Source organism: Spea bombifrons, chromosome 11 (assembly GCF_027358695.1).
Source record: "Spea bombifrons isolate aSpeBom1 chromosome 11, aSpeBom1.2.pri, whole genome shotgun sequence".
NCBI classification, from domain to species: Eukaryota; Metazoa; Chordata; class Amphibia; order Anura; family Pelobatidae; genus Spea; species Spea bombifrons.
The window spans coordinates 959058-975024 of record NC_071097.1 but is presented as its reverse complement, the minus strand read 5'-3'; the positions used below and the strand labels follow the sequence as shown (position 1 = coordinate 975024).

Here is a 15967-nt window from a genome sequence, read left to right as displayed (position 1 = left end):
GTAACTTGGAAGGAAAAAAAAAATATATATATAAAAAAAAAATGTTTTAGGAATGAAAGACTAAAATTTTGTCTGTCCAGACAAAAAAAAAATCCTCAGATTAAAATATTTATTCTATACACGATATTCTGGGTAATTTCAAGAAAAGGAGGAAAAAAAAAAATAATGCGTGCGCAGAGGCAGAACCGTCCACTTTCGGCCATTCTTATGCATAAATTAAATCATCACCGTGGTTACGCTACGGCGGATATACTCCACGCGGAGTTTATTTGGAAAGTGCGTAGAGGTTGGGGGTCTCGTTAGAATTGTATAGCAGCCTTTCGGTGGGTCCTTCCGACGAGCGCGTGCAGGAGATCGGCGGTCTCAGCCGAGGCGCTCCGTGCGTCTTGGTACCTGCACCCCCCAGCCCCCCCACCACGAGCGTGCGGAGGCAAAAAGCGGGAAGCCCCCCCAAGCGTCGGCCGTCAACCTTCAAGACCTTCCGCTGGTCGGGAAACGGCTTCAGCCGAACAAGTTCTTGAGGAAGGCGGGGCGGGAGAAGGGCCAGCAGTACTCGTTGGGGACGGGCCCTCGGACGTTGCACTCGAAGAAGGAGAACATGGGGAACCAGATGCGGGCGCGCCGGCTCTGCTGGTAGGCCCGGGTGTTGGCCAGCGTGTGGTAGTAGAGGAAGAGCCTGGTCGTGATGTAGAAGGCGATGAAGACGTCTATGGAGTAATGCTCATGGGCGGCCAGGATGAAGAAAATCCCAAACAGGTTGAGGACCCAGGACAGGGTGTGCAGGAAGTTCCAGCTCCGGGGGGTATCTGCAACACAAAAGGCGTCGTTGAGGCTACGGGGAGGGCCACAAGCTCGTTGGCTACGGTCAACAGCGGCTCTCTTTTCGACAACTTACATTCCGTGACGAAGAAGTTGAGCATCGTCAGGACCACCGTGTGGCCGCTGAACATGTAGTCGCCGCACGTGTGCACCCCCGTCAGGGTCATACCAAAACCACTCCAGATGGCAAAGGCTCGCTGGAGCTTGGCCCACATGTTGTCGTAGAGCTGGAAGGCAAACACAAACCTCTGGTTACGCAGTAAGGGGTATTTAGGGGGGTCCTACGGGTACGGAGGACAGGAGGGCCGTGCTTCGCCGTACCTTTCCCGAGCACTGAAGGTGTTCTCCGGGGACGGAGAGCGACGTCACGAACATGGTGATGCACCTCAGGAGGAAGACGGTCCCCATCAGGCTACAGAGACGGCGCAACAGGATGGACCTGGGGTGGGGGGGGGTGACAAGTCAAAGCGGGTTAATCTCCCGAGAGCGCGGGTCATACCACCGGGCTTGGTTCGGTCCTACAAGTCCACCCGACCGGGGCCAGAACATCTACTCTATGGCGCGTCACAGATCATCATGAACGTTAAAAGCCACGGACGGACCAAAGGCCTTAGACTCCCGCCCCATGCGAGGAGCCGATGGGGGGGGGCATATTTTTTTTTCCGTACCGGTGTTTATGGAGGAGGAGGACCAGCAGCCAGATGTAACAGAGGACCACGCCGCACATCTCCGTCATGGCGAAGGCCCAGGGGATCCGAGGGACGCTGCACGGGGAGACAACGAACACTTTACTTTATGCGCGAAATGGCCACCAGGGGGCGCTGCCATCGTGAAGAACCTCTTCACCACCACACGGAATCGGGGGCAGATCGGCCCGTCTAGTGGCCCTTTTCCCCAAACCTTAACCAGTCGTCGGCCTCGTCTTAGATTCAGGAGCCGTACGCCTCTCCCGTGCATGTTTAAATCTCCTCACTGTATTACCCTCTACCACCTCTGCTGGGAGGCTGTTCCACTTACCTACTACCCTATCATCAGTGAAGTAAAACATTCATCTAAGCCCCCTGACCCTCTAGGTTCTAGGTTATCACTTCTAGATCTGCTAAGCAGTCCGGGTGATAACAGAAGGAGGGGGGCTTCACAAAATCCCCTCTACATGTAAAAAAGGCCAGAGGGAGGGCGGTATGGAGGGGTGGGGATAGAGGTGTTGCTAGGGGGCACTTTAGCCACATATATTACATAACATGAGCGAGGGGGGTAAGTCCGCGGGGCGGGTCTATGGTAACCCGACCACCCGGTGGGGGGGCAGCCAGGAGTTACTTCAGTTCATACTTCAGTCAGCCCGACGGCGGCAGACGCGTCTCGTGGCTGTTACCCAATAGCCCCTCCGGAGAGCGGACACCCAGCTGCTGGATGAGTTACTCAACTTCTTGTAAACTGCCCCACCCCCTCCCCGGACGGGAACACATACTGGGTGTATATCCTGTAATTTGCCCCCCTCCCCGTTAACCCCTTAAAGGGCACTCAAGGCTGTGACCGGTGGCAGCCTGTGGCACACCCAGTATCATCTGATCAATGCCCTGTCTTCTTATTGGCAACTTAAAAGGAGGGAGATAATTTACTGGGGAGGAATAAGCTTGCAGAGGCTGAGGACAGGGCATGGTTTATTTAGTGAATAGACTAAATATTCTGCGTTAAATCACTGGCCGGCAGCACAACACGCTTGGTCTTCAGAGACCATGAAGGCTGGCCGAGCCTGTGGCTAATTATCACGCCGGCTGTAACCAAAATACAGAGGCAGGGGCTGGGTCAGGCACGCCCCGGAGAGTTTCGAGCGATCCCGTGAGCAGCGATTGGCCGCGCCCTCTGCCTGTCACATTATTGACAGAGGGAGGGTAAATACCGACAGCAGAAGAATAGGCCGCCTATAGCGTTCGGCCCCATTCGGCCCGTCTAGTCTGCCCAATCAAACCTTAATCAGCCGTTGGTCTCGTCTTAGATTCAGGAGCCGTATGTCTATCCCATGCATGTTTAATACCCTCACTGTATTACCCTCTACCACCTCTGCTGGGAGGCCATCTCCCGGGTATTTATGCTATCCCCCCCGCCTCTCTCCATCATTCTGATATCTACCCATCTCCCGGGTATTTATGCTATCCCCTCTGTCTTACCCCTTGGCTCTCTCATTCCAGTATTACCTAGACGAGTCCCCTGGGTATTTACCCAGATCTTCTTCCACTCCACAGTATTTACCCATGTCCTCGTCACCAGGGGGCACGGATATTTCCAGGCACCTACCTGTCGAGGAAAATGTCCGGCAGGGGCGGGTAGGTCTGCATGTCGGGCACGCGCTCGTGGACTATAACCATCACGAAGGAGGTGAAGCCGAAGACGATGAAGACGTAGACGCAGCTGATGGCGGTCTTCCAGTACTCCGGGTCCAGCCTCTTGGCCGCGTGTCTGTGCTTGCCGTTGGAGTACTGGTGCTGGTCCGCGCCGGAGTCCGTGGCGTTCCCGTCGTAGTCCCTGGCCAGCTCTCCGTTGCACAGCCAGTCGGGGCTCGGCGGGGAAGCGAGGCCGACGGCGGGCGGCTCTCCGTTCAGTCCCAGCTCCTCCAGCACGTTGACGTGCTGCTTCTGCAGCTTGCGGATGGACAACATGAGGCGCTTGATGTCCCCCAACACCTTGATCTCCAGCGGCGGTGAGCGCAGGTCGTAGTCCGTTAGTGCCAGCAAGGCCGTGCCGTCCAGACGATGCTTGTTACACAGGAGGTCCACGTAGTCGCAGAACCCTTCCTCCCGCAGCCATTTGGCCACGTGCTTGGGGGTCCACCGCCGGATGCAGAGCTGGGTGGTGCTCGCCATGGTTTTCGGGGTTACCTGCAACAGAGCGGTGATTAAGCTCCGCTATCGACCCGTTCAACAGACAAGTTCGCAGGGGCCAGCCTTCGTATCTATAAGAGCCTTCGACGATTAAAGGTCAAAGGTCAAAAACATGACATTAAAGAAATCGAACAGGTTTGACAAGGAGGCTCCACCCCCTCATTACCCTCATTCCAAAGGTCTATTTAAATCTATTAGCCTCTATTTTTAATTTCTATTAACCTTTAGATTTTATTATTTTATTTTATTTTTTACATTTTCTTCATTTATTTGGACTAAAAGTATTTTTTTTTAATTTAATTTTTTACACTTAAGGACTAGAGTTTTTGTGCTCAGGTTTTTTTTTTGTAGAAACCACACATTTTGCCAAAAAAATTAACTCTAAATACCGGTATATGGTTCTGGATTAAGAAAAAAAGAAAAAAAATCAATCCAGGGTCCGCATCCTATCTTGTCCAGTCATAAGAATGGAGGTGTTGGCGATGGACTTCATTCCTTTACGCTGGCAGAGAAGCGTAGGAATGTGGTGGTGGGAAAGAGGTGCCGTAATCTCACGGTTCAAAGTGTTCAAGGTTACTGTAGGCAAAAAAAACAAAAAACGGGGAGGCTCATTAACGCCCCCCTCAAAGGCCACGGCGAGCCGCAGATCAACACTGCTGAGCCTTCAAATTCCATTCTATGATCGTTCCCTGGGACATTCATGCACGTTCTCCGGTCCTCCTACGCCTGGGCTCGCTGCTTCGCTCACCGAAGTTCCCGCAGAAAACATCTCAGCTCCTGTCTCCCTCTCCCGGGTATTTACCCAGGAAACCCTCTGATTTCCTGCCCTCTTTGCCTGGATTTCTGTCGGTATTTGCCCGGTACTCCGCTCTTTGATCCTGGAATTAATTGGCTCCCTGGATCTATCATTCAGTCACACCACAAAATTTACCCATCTCCTGGGTACCTGAAACCCGGCTCTCTCATTTACCCATCTCGCAGATGTCTCTCTCTCCCTTACCCTGGTGTTTATCTACCCGCCGGGTAACAATGCAACCCCCTGCCTCTCTCCCCCACCCCAGTATTTATTCTTCACCGCTACTGACTGACATTTTACGATCGCCCGGGGATTCATGGGACGCCCCGTTAATCCCCAATAACCTGCTATTTACCCATCTCATGGGTATATATACGCTGTCCCCTGTTTATCTCGAGGGTATATAAATATGCGCTCCCCTGTACATCTTGCGGGTATATAAATATACGCGCTCCCCTGTATATCTCGCGGGTATATAAATATACGCGCTCCCCTGTATATCTCGCGGGTATATAAATATACGCGCTCCCCTGTTTATCGCGCGGGTATTTATGTGATACTCTGCCTGGTACCTGTTCTCTGAGCCCCCTCTTTACCCAGAAACCCTCCGGTATTGACCCTGGTCTCTGATCAATATATTGACCCGCACACACACTACACGCCCCAGCCAACAAAACACACACCCTATAGCTGAAAACAACATCACGCTACCCCCTCTGCCGGGCGTCCGGCTCCTGCTTCCACTTGTCACTCCGTCAGCGCAGACCGCCGTCGGGTAAATACCATTAGAAGCTTCTGTGTCCCACCGAAAGACTTGCAGCAACAAGTTACGCGCGTGGATAAAGTAACTCACCTGGGGCGTCATTCCTGCACGCGCACGACTGCCGGTGGAAGCCTCGGACTTTAATATCCCGGGGGGGGGTTAAAGCCGTGGGGAGGAATTATTAACGCTGCATATTTCACATGATAAGGACTGGAAGCGAAGGGCTCCTTGGCATTTATCAGGACGAGTTCCCCGGTTACGCTATCAGCTCTCCGATAAGGCGGCAGGGAAAAACTGCGCATGGACACGGGCAGAGCACCGGGGGGGCCGCGGCTGGTGAAAGTTCACCCACATCTACTCGGGTTCCTTGGGCGAGTCTCTCGGAGCTCCCGGGGCGTAGCGAGGCATGAATCACTGCGATGCAGTCGCGCAGGAAAAGGAGCCTTGTGTCTTGAGCAATTGTTGTTGCCTCACAGCTCAGTGCGTGACGCCTGTGAGCGGGGAGGATGAAGGAGGCACTCGGGGGGCCGAGGATCGTTACGGCGTGACAGCCCCGGCACAGCGCGGGTTAACCCATCTAGTGCCACGAGCTCGCAGCCGCACCACAGCATGATTACTAGCTGGGAAGGGCCGGCCTGTGCCAAGAAGACCTATCCACCAATGAAACTGGGGGAATTTGCATGTGCATTAACCTCTTCAGTACCAAGCAGATGTAGCAGTGCTGTTTCTATGCACATTAATCGGGGCTTTTAGGGCCGTAGAACCCTGCGATACCCTCATACCCAGCAAACATTCTGACCTCCTAGAAAAGAGGGGCATCGGGGGGGAGCAAGAGGGGAGCTTCTGGAGAGGAGCAAGGGGGGAGCTTCTGGAGAGGAGCAAGGGGGGGAGAGCATCAAGGGAGGAGAGCGGACCTGATCAAACTATAAAAGAGTACTTGGAAAGTATGGCAGGACTGCCCCAGCTAAATACGGACACTTGTCAAGTACGCACTTACAATAAATCTGTAACTATGTCTGCAGTGACGGGAGCTGCAGTCCCGCGAACGTCACACTCAACCCCGCCAAGTCGGACCACAACATCAGTCATTCCAGCCTCTGTGGGCCTAACGCTATGGAATAAACGCATCCGGAATCCCCACTGCAAATTATTATCGTTCCCATGGCAACCAACTACCGAAAACTTTACAAAACACCCATAAAACCAGCTGAATATTACATAATCTAAATCTAAAATAATTGGCGGAAACAAGCGATTCTTTACAAACACATATATATATATATATATATATATATATATATATTATAACACACGCATACACACATAAGTGAGAGAATAAATTAATTAGTGTGTGGATGAATTGTGTGAATGAGGGAGAGAATGAATGAATGTCTGGATGAATCGTGGGCAGTGTGGACGTCAGGGCTGGCTTTGGGGTGTGCAGCCTGTGATCTATGCCTGTAATTTAGGGGGTTATCTATGCTGAGTTTGTATGTGAATTCCAGTTGATCTATACCTGCAAAGCTGGGTTTGTGTGTTAATCTGTTGATCCATATCAGATATGACATGCTTCCATACATTATTTATGTTTACCTGCAAATACAGGGTTTGTACGTCTTATTCAGTTGCACAATACCCGCAGTGCTGTTTCCATGTGTTGTTTATTTGATCTATACCATCAGTGCTGTTTACATGTGATTTCCGGTTGATCTATACCTGCAATGCTGGGTTTGTGTGTTATTCTGTTGATCTATACCTGCAATGCTCTGTTTCCATACATTATTATTGTATACCTGCAAATACAGGATTTGTTTGTCTGATTCTATGCCTTCAGTGCCGAGTTCACATGTGAATTCCCAATTGATCTATACATGCAAAGCTGGGTTTGTGTGTTAATCTATCCTTGTTATGCGATGTTTCCATACATTATGTACGTAGTTATGTTTATAGGTTTGTATGTCTTATTCAGTTGATCGATACACGCACGTGCTGTTTTATGTGTTGTTTATTTGATCTATACCTATTTTTGGTGAGGGAGTGATTGCATACTAGGGAGCGTGGAGCGAGGCCCAACGTGTAACCAATCACGTGCGTGTAATCAGGGGTACACAAGCATATCACATGATGGCGTTATATATATATATATATGTATGTATGTATGTATGTATGTCATATATACATACATACGTACATTTCTATATACATGTGAACATATTACACACATGTAAATAACATGTGTATAATACATTATATACATATAGATTTTACATGATATATAGATATTACATGTATACGTACATGTAATATCCCTCTTACCTCCCTGAGGAGCCCTTCTTGCTCCCCGGGGCCCCCTCTGTCCTCCAGCGGGGCCCCTGCCTCTCCTCACCCGATTGCGTTACACGAGTACGGGCTCCCTGCTACCGAGCAGGCCCCAGCCGCGTCCATGGAAACGGGAGTAACAAGTCGGGCAGTGAGTGTAAAGAGCGGCCCCAACCAGAGAGATTACGTGATATAGACACGCCCACAGGGTACACAGGCGGCGCCACAGCGGCACCCGCTGGCCACCCAGCGCACTGCGCGCACCCTTCAGCTGCCGGCTTCCCTAAAGCTGCACATTATAAATTGGATTTGTGTTAAATCGGACCGGGGTTCCCCATACGCTGTGCTGGCCGGGTTATTTTTATTAATACTATTACTATTATTATCATTACTATTATTATTAGTAGTATTATTATTACTACTACTATTATTATTATTAATATTAGTAGTATTATTATTACTACAACTATTATTACTATTATTATTAGTAGTAGTATTATTATTACTATTATTATTACTATTATTATTATTGTATCATTATTTTATATAGCGCCATCAAAGTCCGTACCGCAGGTTACTGGCAAAATGTAAAGACCAGATCCTATTCCCCTGGGTGAGGGGGCAGATTCTCAGGGTTTTTACCCCAGTCTCGGGGTCAATGGGCAGATTCTCAGGGTTTTTACCCCAGTCTCGGGGTGAACGGGCAGATTCGCAGGGTTTTTACCCCATTCTCGGGGTCAATGGGCAGATTCTCAGGGTTTTTACCCCAGTATCGGGATGAACGGGCAGATTCTCAGGGATTTACCTCCTTGCTATATCACAGCTGGAATCCCTGCTTGAATACAGGTGACTCCATTCAGAATATCGTCACCTGACCAGTCACAGTTTCCTTAATGACCGTTATTGGAGCCATCCCGTCACTGCAACAGGGTCTGTGTGACGGTCTATTAAAGGGTTAATGTTAAAGGAGCCTAGGGGGGCAGAAATGTCTATAACCTCTGTCTCTGTGTTTTTGGGGTGAAATATGTCATTTTTAGAAGGTATGTTTGTTTGCGACGGCCCCCCCTTTAAAGACGATTCCCCGGCTGACTCCTATCACCTGTTGCCAGTAATCACGGCTCGTCCGTAACACGGAGTCTGGCGTGTTGTCATGGAGGGGCCGGCAGCGCAGCGCACAGAGCTCCCAGGGGAAGAGGATGATGAGGGACACGCGAGACCCTCTGTAAAGGAACTTCAGAGCCTCCTGGACAGCAGACGGACCTCGTTCCCCCATCACGTTAACGAAGTGTGGCCCAACCTGTACTTAGGAGACCTGTGAGTACATCCCATGCCTGGACGTTGGCCTCGTCTTAGAGCCCTCACTGTATTACCCTCTGCCACCTCTGCTGGGAGGCTGCTCCACTTATCCACCACCCTCTCAGTACAGTATAGGGAAATACGATCAGGTTTTTTTAGTCCATGAGCAGCTCTCAAAACCTTAAACGACACCTGAATAACCGAGACAGATAGTTCTTCTGCCTGACGGATAGTTCTATGGAACGTTCTTATTATTCCACGGAGGGGAAGCTCTGTTGCCGTAACAACAAGTAGTAAGAGTGTCTCTTATAGACTGTGTTGGGTTTAAATGGGGTTTTAAAGAGGCCGGAGCAAGAATGTCCTGAAGGAATCCTCTTCACAACTTCATGGCTTGAGGAGAAGGCCGTATCTAAGAAAAACAAAACCCTATTTATTCAAAACAGTTTCTGTTTTGATACTTTTTGAAACATTTTTGGGGGTTCTACAGCATTCCGATAGGTAAAGTATGGAGTTTATATCAAAATCCCATGTGATGTTTTTGTCCGGGGCAGAAGGAACGTGTCTGGGGTCCCTCAGTTTCCCAGTTCTGGTCCTGAGCAGGACGGAGCTAGAGGAACATCAATATGGAGGTTCTCAGGCCACCAAATTGTCCCCAAGAACACATAAATAACATTATTTATCCCCAAATTCCTCTTCTCAGTGTCATCGCCAATAACAGATATGAGTTATGGAAGATGGGCATCACCCACGTTCTGAATGCGGCTCACGGGGGCCGGTTTTCTGAAGGAAACTGCGACTTCTATGGTTCCACCATCACGTATCACGGCGTCCCCGCGTGTGACGTTCCACACTTCGACATGACCAAATATTTCCACTCCGCCTCAGAGTTCATCCACAGGGCTCTAACCACCGATGGAGGTACGGCAAGGGCCGAGGGGGTGGGGGGACCCCGTGCTACCCCTGCTAACGATATGGGGTCATCTTAACCATTATGAGGAAACATCTCAACCTGTTCCAAGATGTCCATGGTGCTGTGTAGAGCGAAGCCGATGTACATTCCGCCAGGACGGACATAGGGCTCCACCATCTTACAATAATGACACGATAAAATTAAATATTAAAAAATATTCTATTTCCCTTTTAACCTCTTAAAGACTAAGGGTATTTTTTTTTTTTTATATATATATATATATATATATATATATATATATATATATATATATATATATATATGTTGTTTTTCTAAGGGTTTTTTAAGCCTTTTTGCCTTATTTTCAAGAACACAATTTTTTTTATTTTTTTGTGTAATTTCATCAATCATAAAATAGGTAGAAAGAACAAATTACCGATGTAGTCTTGATAAATTGGTTTAGTTTTAGTCATGATGGTTTAATTTCCTTTCTAGCCAAGCTTCTGGTCCATTGCGTGGTCGGCGTTAGCAGGTCCGCCACCCTGGTCTTGGCTTATCTGATGATCCATCACCACCTCTCCCTGAAGGGGGCCATAAAAAAGGTACAGGAAAACCGATGGATTTCCCCGAATCCGGGATTTCTCCGACAGCTGCTTGACCTGGATGAGGAACTACGTCGTACCCAGCGAAATCCGGGACAGGGAAACGGGACTTAAGAGATGATGTCAGAGTCACATTTTTCTCAACATGATGTAATAAAGAGGTTTTCTATCAACACAGTTACGTCCTCTCCTCCTTCTGTCTCGTATCACAGCTGAAAAAAAAGAGTAAAACTCTGTAAAACTTTATCCATACGGAATAACCCAACAATTAAGGTTAAAAAAAACCATATATATATATATAGTGGATTCCACATTTTTAATGCTCTTACTGTTAAGAGCCGTTTTTCACAGCTTCAGGTCTCTTGTTCTTTTAACCAACGGGCCATCAGAGAGCGGCTGGTGTTGGCCCCGTATTTATTTATTTTTCTAGCCTTTCTTCATAACTAAGGCCTTCTATTAATTCTGAAGCCGCCCCCCCGGAGCTTTTTAAGCTCTAAAATGTCCTTTTTAAGAACCGGTGTCCATAATGTCATTTTTTCTCCATATGGTTAAAAAAAACTTCCCACCATAGACTCACGAAGAGTAATAATTCTAACACAACAGACGCCTGACATTAAAGAAACAATGGCTCAGTGTTTGGGCTTCTCTCCGGCCCCCCACCGACGCATTCGGCCGCGTTTGGTGACAGCCCGTCAGCTGCTACGTCCCATCAAGCTACTTCACAGAGGGACACCAGGAAGTCAGACACAGCGGTCGCTTCACGGAATCTCCTGCCGGTTACGAGAAGCGGTGGGAATCTCCAAGTATGAGGAGGTTGTGCCGGAGCCCACCTTCGGTTCTCGAGCTGGAGACCCTGCTAGAAGCCTACAAAGGAGGTTTCCACCACGTCGATCAAGTTTTCCCCAATCTGTACCTTGGTGATGTGTAAGTGATCTCCGTAAGATTAAAGGATCAAGCGTCTCCTTAAAAGCTACGCACACAATAATCCACGCTAAGGATCCGGGATCTTCTTAAATGTCCCACATAGAAGCGACCAAACGAATTAACAACCACTCAAAATGTCATAAAAAGGGGGGGCTTCCACCAAAATGATTTCAAAATAATATAGTTTTAAAAAATTTGGAGGCTCCTCACAAATTTTTTTTTTAAAAAAAAAAAACAGGAGCTCCTCAGAAAAAACTATCACAAATTTGGGAGATCTCCACAAAAAAAAATATAAAAAAAATTGGGAGATCCTCAAAAGAAAATGTAAAAAAAAATTGGAGTATCGTGTTAAAATGTAAAAAAGAAAATTGGGGTGATTTGCACAGAAATGAATAAAAATGTTAGGGGATGCATACTTTTAGATTTCTGACCCGGCCGTATTATGAAAATGTTCTATCGATGACCTTCACAGGGAGAGCTATGATAAATTATACGATGGCCGTGGGCGATACCTTCTAATGGCTTACCCCTGTGTCATAACAGCGTCATCGCAGGTGATAAGGAGAAATTGAAGAAAATGGGGGTCACTCACATCCTCAACGTGGCCCACTGCTCCTGGGAGTGCAGAGGAGACAGCATTGACTATGGCCCCCATATTCAGTACTACGGCATCACGGCCGAAGACTGCCCACAGTTCAACATCAGCCGGTTTCTCAGACCTGGAGCTCAGTTCATCCACAAGGCCATGAGTACGCCCAACGGTAAGAGTCCCACCAAGCCACCGTTGACTAGATCCATAAAACCGTTAAAATAGTTAACTTGTTGATCACATTTATTACAGGAAAGATCCTGGTTCACTGTGTGCTCGGTAAAAGCCGCTCCGCCACCCTGGTCCTCGCCTATCTGATGATCTACCAGAGGTTTACGCTGGAGGAAGCCGTACGCCACGTGTCTCGGTTCCGTTGTATATCTCCCAATCGTGGCTTCCTGGAGCAGCTTCGGAACCTCGAAACTGACCTGCAGCATGGACTCTGGGGATGTCATATCCTATAAGGGCCCAGGAGACAGAGGAATAATTGGGTACTTTTGGGGGTCCTACGTTCGTCCAACCACTTTGGAATCGTTGCATTGAAATCACTTTTAATTTAACTTTTACTAATGCCCTTCCATGCTTGGGGCAGAAGGAACCTTCTATGTGAAAATCGGAGGCTTTCTTCAAGGACTTCTAGGACAATTTGACCTGTATTAGGAAGGACCAAGTGATCAGAGGATGCAAGTGTCTCCTCTGATCACTTGGTTATCAGTTCTCCTTTAACTTGCCCCTACAACAGACACTTACCAATAATTGTCCATGGGACACCATTGTCACCACCATGTCCAACCACTGACCATGCCAGACGAGTGATATATTAATGTGGTTGACTCAGAATGCCAAAAGAACCACTGGGCCATCACTGGTCTTCAAAAGTGTTCATAGAAATAGTTTCAAATGAAATTGGAAGATAAAACTTCATTCTTGAAGGCCACGTCAAACATATGCATCAGTTGGGAGGTCACACGCTTTTCACACAAGAGAGGAATGCCCCTGAAGCTGACAGGTGGTTGACAAGTCCTCCATTAAATCTGAATGGCTTAATAGTTAATCCATCCTCGAATACCCAGCTTATAAAGCTTATCAGAAGGTTTCTTACCAGAAAACCAACCATGAATGAATTTTTCCCTCAAGTGAGTTATGGCGGTTGAATAGGGTCAGTTTCGGGTAATGTACAAATCCAAATTGTAGAAGAACCGTTGTGGACATGATGCCTTTACACTTTCTTGTAAATAAACATTTGGTTTAACATTCTAATAAAAATCGAATTATTTATAAGGCCTGAATGTTTTTTTTTTTTTTGCGATGGTTGGTAATGGTGCTACCATCTTTGTGTGAGGACGACCATGAGCAAAAATGGCTGTATAAACGTATAAGAAGAACATAAGACCATAAACGTATAAGAAGAACATAGCATATAAAATGCTAAAAAAGAACCCAAAAAGGTAAGAGAGGACGTCGCACTGCATCGGACATGAAGACCATGTACAAAGGTACACAAGGTCAAACGAAAGAGCTCCAAGAAGGATCACAAGGCTATTTGCTGGATTGTGAAGATAGAAGAAAGGAACGATATGTGGTTGGATACAATTTAAGGATTTAGGGCAGAAGCCAGGGCCGGCATGGATGTGTTGGAATATAATGATGGAGACACGTCTCATGGTAGGTGTTGGCTCACAGGATCTTGAGGTGGTGTCCTCTATATGCGGATATTAAAGCCATTAATTCCGCCATTGCTTTATCAGGTTTTCAAGTACTAGTTCTGGCGGAATTTAGTCATAAGGGAAGCATGACATCACACATCACAATACATACAGTTATGTATCCATGTTCCTGACCAGCTGTGGATAAACAGATGTCATTTGAATCCTTGCTCTGCCAGGAGGTAAGTTTTATTTCATGACACTTTATGCACGCAGGACATTTCCACAATTAACATGTTAGGATTAACGACTTCCCAAAAAATTGGATTTTTGGCGAGTAAACCCAATTCAATCAAAATCCATCCTTTTTAAAAAAAAAATATATTATATCATGTATTTGTTTTTGGTCGATAACAGTAACGGTGGACCATGTTGCCCTAGTCATGCAAAGGGTTAAATACCCTATGAATTTAACATTTGGCATTGGTGGAAAAGCTCTCAAGTGGTGTCATCTGGTGGCTACCTTGGGGTACTACAGGTTCATGCTTGAATTGCAAGTAGTCCACATAAGGATGTCGTCCATTACCCCCACCGTCAAACCCATGAAAGAATCAGAAGGGAAGGAACAATATCTATCAGAGATACAGAAAATCCTAGAAGCGGCCTCAGCCCCAATAAAACCCATTGACCACATCTGGACCAGCATCTTCCTTGGAAACGCCTACGTAGTATAACGCTCCATCTCCTGCCTACAGCATGGCGTGGACCATCTCTTGCTTGCCAACCTCAAAGAGGACAATGGCTACAAAACCCTAATGCTGCTTGTATGGACTCTTTAATGTTGAGCCTTTGCTGCATGAACATTATCCTTTCATTCTATGTGCAGAGCTGCTGCTAGGGACATATCCCTCCTACGTTACCTGAAGGTCACCCATGTCCTGCGCGTGGCCGAAGAGGCTGTGAATAACCAAGTAGACCCGGCGGTGTACACCGGACTGCATATGAACTACAAAGGGTTCAAGGTTCTCGATGACCCATCTTTTGACATCAGCTCCTTCTTAGAACCAACGAAGGTGTGTCCTCTCATGGTGAGCAGACATATGTGATTGTTCAGCTTGGACTTTGAGGACCTTGTATTTTAGGATTTATTACCTATTTTTCTCAAAAAAGAAATTCTATAACTTTTTTTTAAACTTTCCACAGGTAGAGTTCTGGTTTTCTGCCCAAAGAGTGTCAACTTACTTGATGCTGTACTACAAAATGTCTCTCAAGGAAGCTGTCTACACCGTCATCGCCCATCAGAGCATCAACCCCAACGTAGGGTTCCTGTACCACCTCTATAATCAGGACCAGCAGTTGAGTCAGCAGAGAGCAAAGAAAAATGCATAAACCGGAAGTCCGGTTAATAAACATCTGCATCCATAACCCAAAGGCTTCATTATATGTCTACAAAGCCGGAATAGGTTTTCCTGTGTCCCAATGGCCAAACCCCTCAAAGGGAATCGTTTTTAGTGAGAATTCCATCTGACACTAAAAGCGGAACTGTCCACCTTTTTAAAACATTGGTATGCTGGACCCAAGACCTTGGGTTCTGGATGCTCCTGGCATCCTGCTTCACACTTTTATAGTATAACATAACAACTTATTATAATTGACCTTTTGAAGTGGGTCACAAAGTGGATAGAGGTGTCATGAACTTGAAAGTTGTTTTTCTAGAGTTTAGCGCCCTGGTCCTTGCCCCCAGTTCATGTTACCCATTTGTGTTCTCCCTGCCCGGCTCTTGCCCTTGTTTCAATAGTCCTGACTGTCGGGACTATGCCGGCTGTTTTCTGAGCTTGTACTGACCAAGCTTCCGTCTCTACAGTCCCTCTGGCTACAAATCCCCTGGCTTGTGCCGGCCACGCTATAGCCTCTTCAGTCCATCCGACTCAGTTTTCCCAAGCTTTGCTAATTTTTTAGCCCAGTCCTCACTCCTGTTTGTCTGTTCTCTGTGTTACCCAGTGTGAGCTGTCATCTCAACCTTAATGCTCACTGTGAGCATCACAAGGTCATGGTCTTCCTCTACATGGTTTCAGCTCCCACGGCTCTGGACCAGGTAGGTCCAAACACTCACCCTTCTGAAGGCCTGATCCAATCAACAGCAATCTGTAACAACAGGGTAAATTGATATTGTTAGTGAATGTATAGATCAAAGACATTTTGGTAAACTGACCACTTTGTTTCCATCAGAAATAAACAGGTGTGGAAATGCTCACCTGGTTGTACATTGGATTTTCTACTTCAACTATATCATTGTAACCCAGGGCTATGGAGACCTCCTTGTGACAATGGCAAATCGGTCATTTCTACAGCGACTTCTCGGCCAATCAGGCTGGTTTTCTATGGCTTGAAGGGAAGGGTATGACCAGTTGGATTCAGTATCGC

At 47.3% G+C, this 15967-nt stretch overlaps 4 protein-coding genes across 4 annotated transcripts; 3 read left to right on the top strand and 1 right to left on the bottom strand.

Moving 5' to 3' along the window:
- Positions 1-253: 253 nt before the first annotated feature.
- On the bottom strand, positions 254-7738 carry SAMD8 (sterile alpha motif domain containing 8). The gene is made up of 6 exons (XM_053450373.1): positions 7574-7738; positions 3115-3695; positions 1488-1583; positions 1141-1258; positions 896-1046; positions 254-806 (listed from the first exon to the last, which is right to left on the bottom strand). Exons 2-6 carry the CDS (start codon positions 3678-3680, stop codon positions 502-504), a joined length of 1236 nt encoding a protein of 411 aa, XP_053306348.1. The 5' UTR covers positions 3681-3695; positions 7574-7738; the 3' UTR covers positions 254-501.
- Positions 7739-8700: 962 nt separating this feature from the next.
- Positions 8701-10561, top strand: LOC128468745 (dual specificity protein phosphatase 13-like). The gene is made up of 3 exons (XM_053450532.1): positions 8701-8890; positions 9573-9790; positions 10278-10561. The coding sequence occupies exons 1-3, from the start codon at positions 8727-8729 to the stop codon at positions 10496-10498; spliced, it is 603 nt and encodes a 200-aa protein (XP_053306507.1). The 5' UTR covers positions 8701-8726; the 3' UTR covers positions 10499-10561.
- A 605-nt stretch (positions 10562-11166) lies between these two features.
- Positions 11167-12786, top strand: LOC128468626 (dual specificity phosphatase 29-like). Its single transcript, XM_053450377.1, has 3 exons — positions 11167-11308; positions 11852-12069; positions 12150-12786. Exons 1-3 carry the CDS (start codon positions 11190-11192, stop codon positions 12359-12361), a joined length of 549 nt encoding a protein of 182 aa, XP_053306352.1. The 5' UTR covers positions 11167-11189; the 3' UTR covers positions 12362-12786.
- A 1329-nt stretch (positions 12787-14115) lies between these two features.
- On the top strand, positions 14116-14932 carry LOC128469275 (dual specificity protein phosphatase 13-like). Its single transcript, XM_053451097.1, has 3 exons — positions 14116-14268; positions 14470-14631; positions 14747-14932. Exons 1-3 carry the CDS (start codon positions 14116-14118, stop codon positions 14930-14932), a joined length of 501 nt encoding a protein of 166 aa, XP_053307072.1.
- The last annotated feature ends 1035 nt before the right edge of the window (positions 14933-15967 follow it).

Coding starts and splice junctions, on each gene's coding strand:
- SAMD8 (XM_053450373.1), bottom strand. CDS start 3,680: ATGGCGAGCACCACCCAGCTCTGCATCCGGCGGTGGACCCCCAAGCAC. Junction 1,584..3,114: donor CCGGACATTTTCCTCGACAG/GTAGGTGCCTGG, acceptor CTCCCCGTGCAG/CGTCCCTCGGATCCCCTGGG. Junction 1,047..1,140: donor ACCTTCAGTGCTCGGGAAAG/GTACGGCGAAGC, acceptor TTTGCCTTCCAG/CTCTACGACAACATGTGGGC.
- LOC128468745 (XM_053450532.1), top strand. CDS start 8,727: ATGGAGGGGCCGGCAGCGCAGCGCACAGAGCTCCCAGGGGAAGAGGAT. Junction 8,891..9,572: donor AACCTGTACTTAGGAGACCT/GTGAGTACATCC, acceptor TCCTCTTCTCAG/TGTCATCGCCAATAACAGAT. Junction 9,791..10,277: donor GGCTCTAACCACCGATGGAG/GTACGGCAAGGG, acceptor TTTCCTTTCTAG/CCAAGCTTCTGGTCCATTGC.
- LOC128468626 (XM_053450377.1), top strand. CDS start 11,190: ATGAGGAGGTTGTGCCGGAGCCCACCTTCGGTTCTCGAGCTGGAGACC. Junction 11,309..11,851: donor AATCTGTACCTTGGTGATGT/GTAAGTGATCTC, acceptor GTGTCATAACAG/CGTCATCGCAGGTGATAAGG. Junction 12,070..12,149: donor GGCCATGAGTACGCCCAACG/GTAAGAGTCCCA, acceptor CATTTATTACAG/GAAAGATCCTGGTTCACTGT.
- LOC128469275 (XM_053451097.1), top strand. CDS start 14,116: ATGTCGTCCATTACCCCCACCGTCAAACCCATGAAAGAATCAGAAGGG. Junction 14,269..14,469: donor TCTTCCTTGGAAACGCCTAC/GTAGTATAACGC, acceptor CGTTACCTGAAG/GTCACCCATGTCCTGCGCGT. Junction 14,632..14,746: donor CGAAGGTGTGTCCTCTCATG/GTGAGCAGACAT, acceptor AACTTTCCACAG/GTAGAGTTCTGGTTTTCTGC.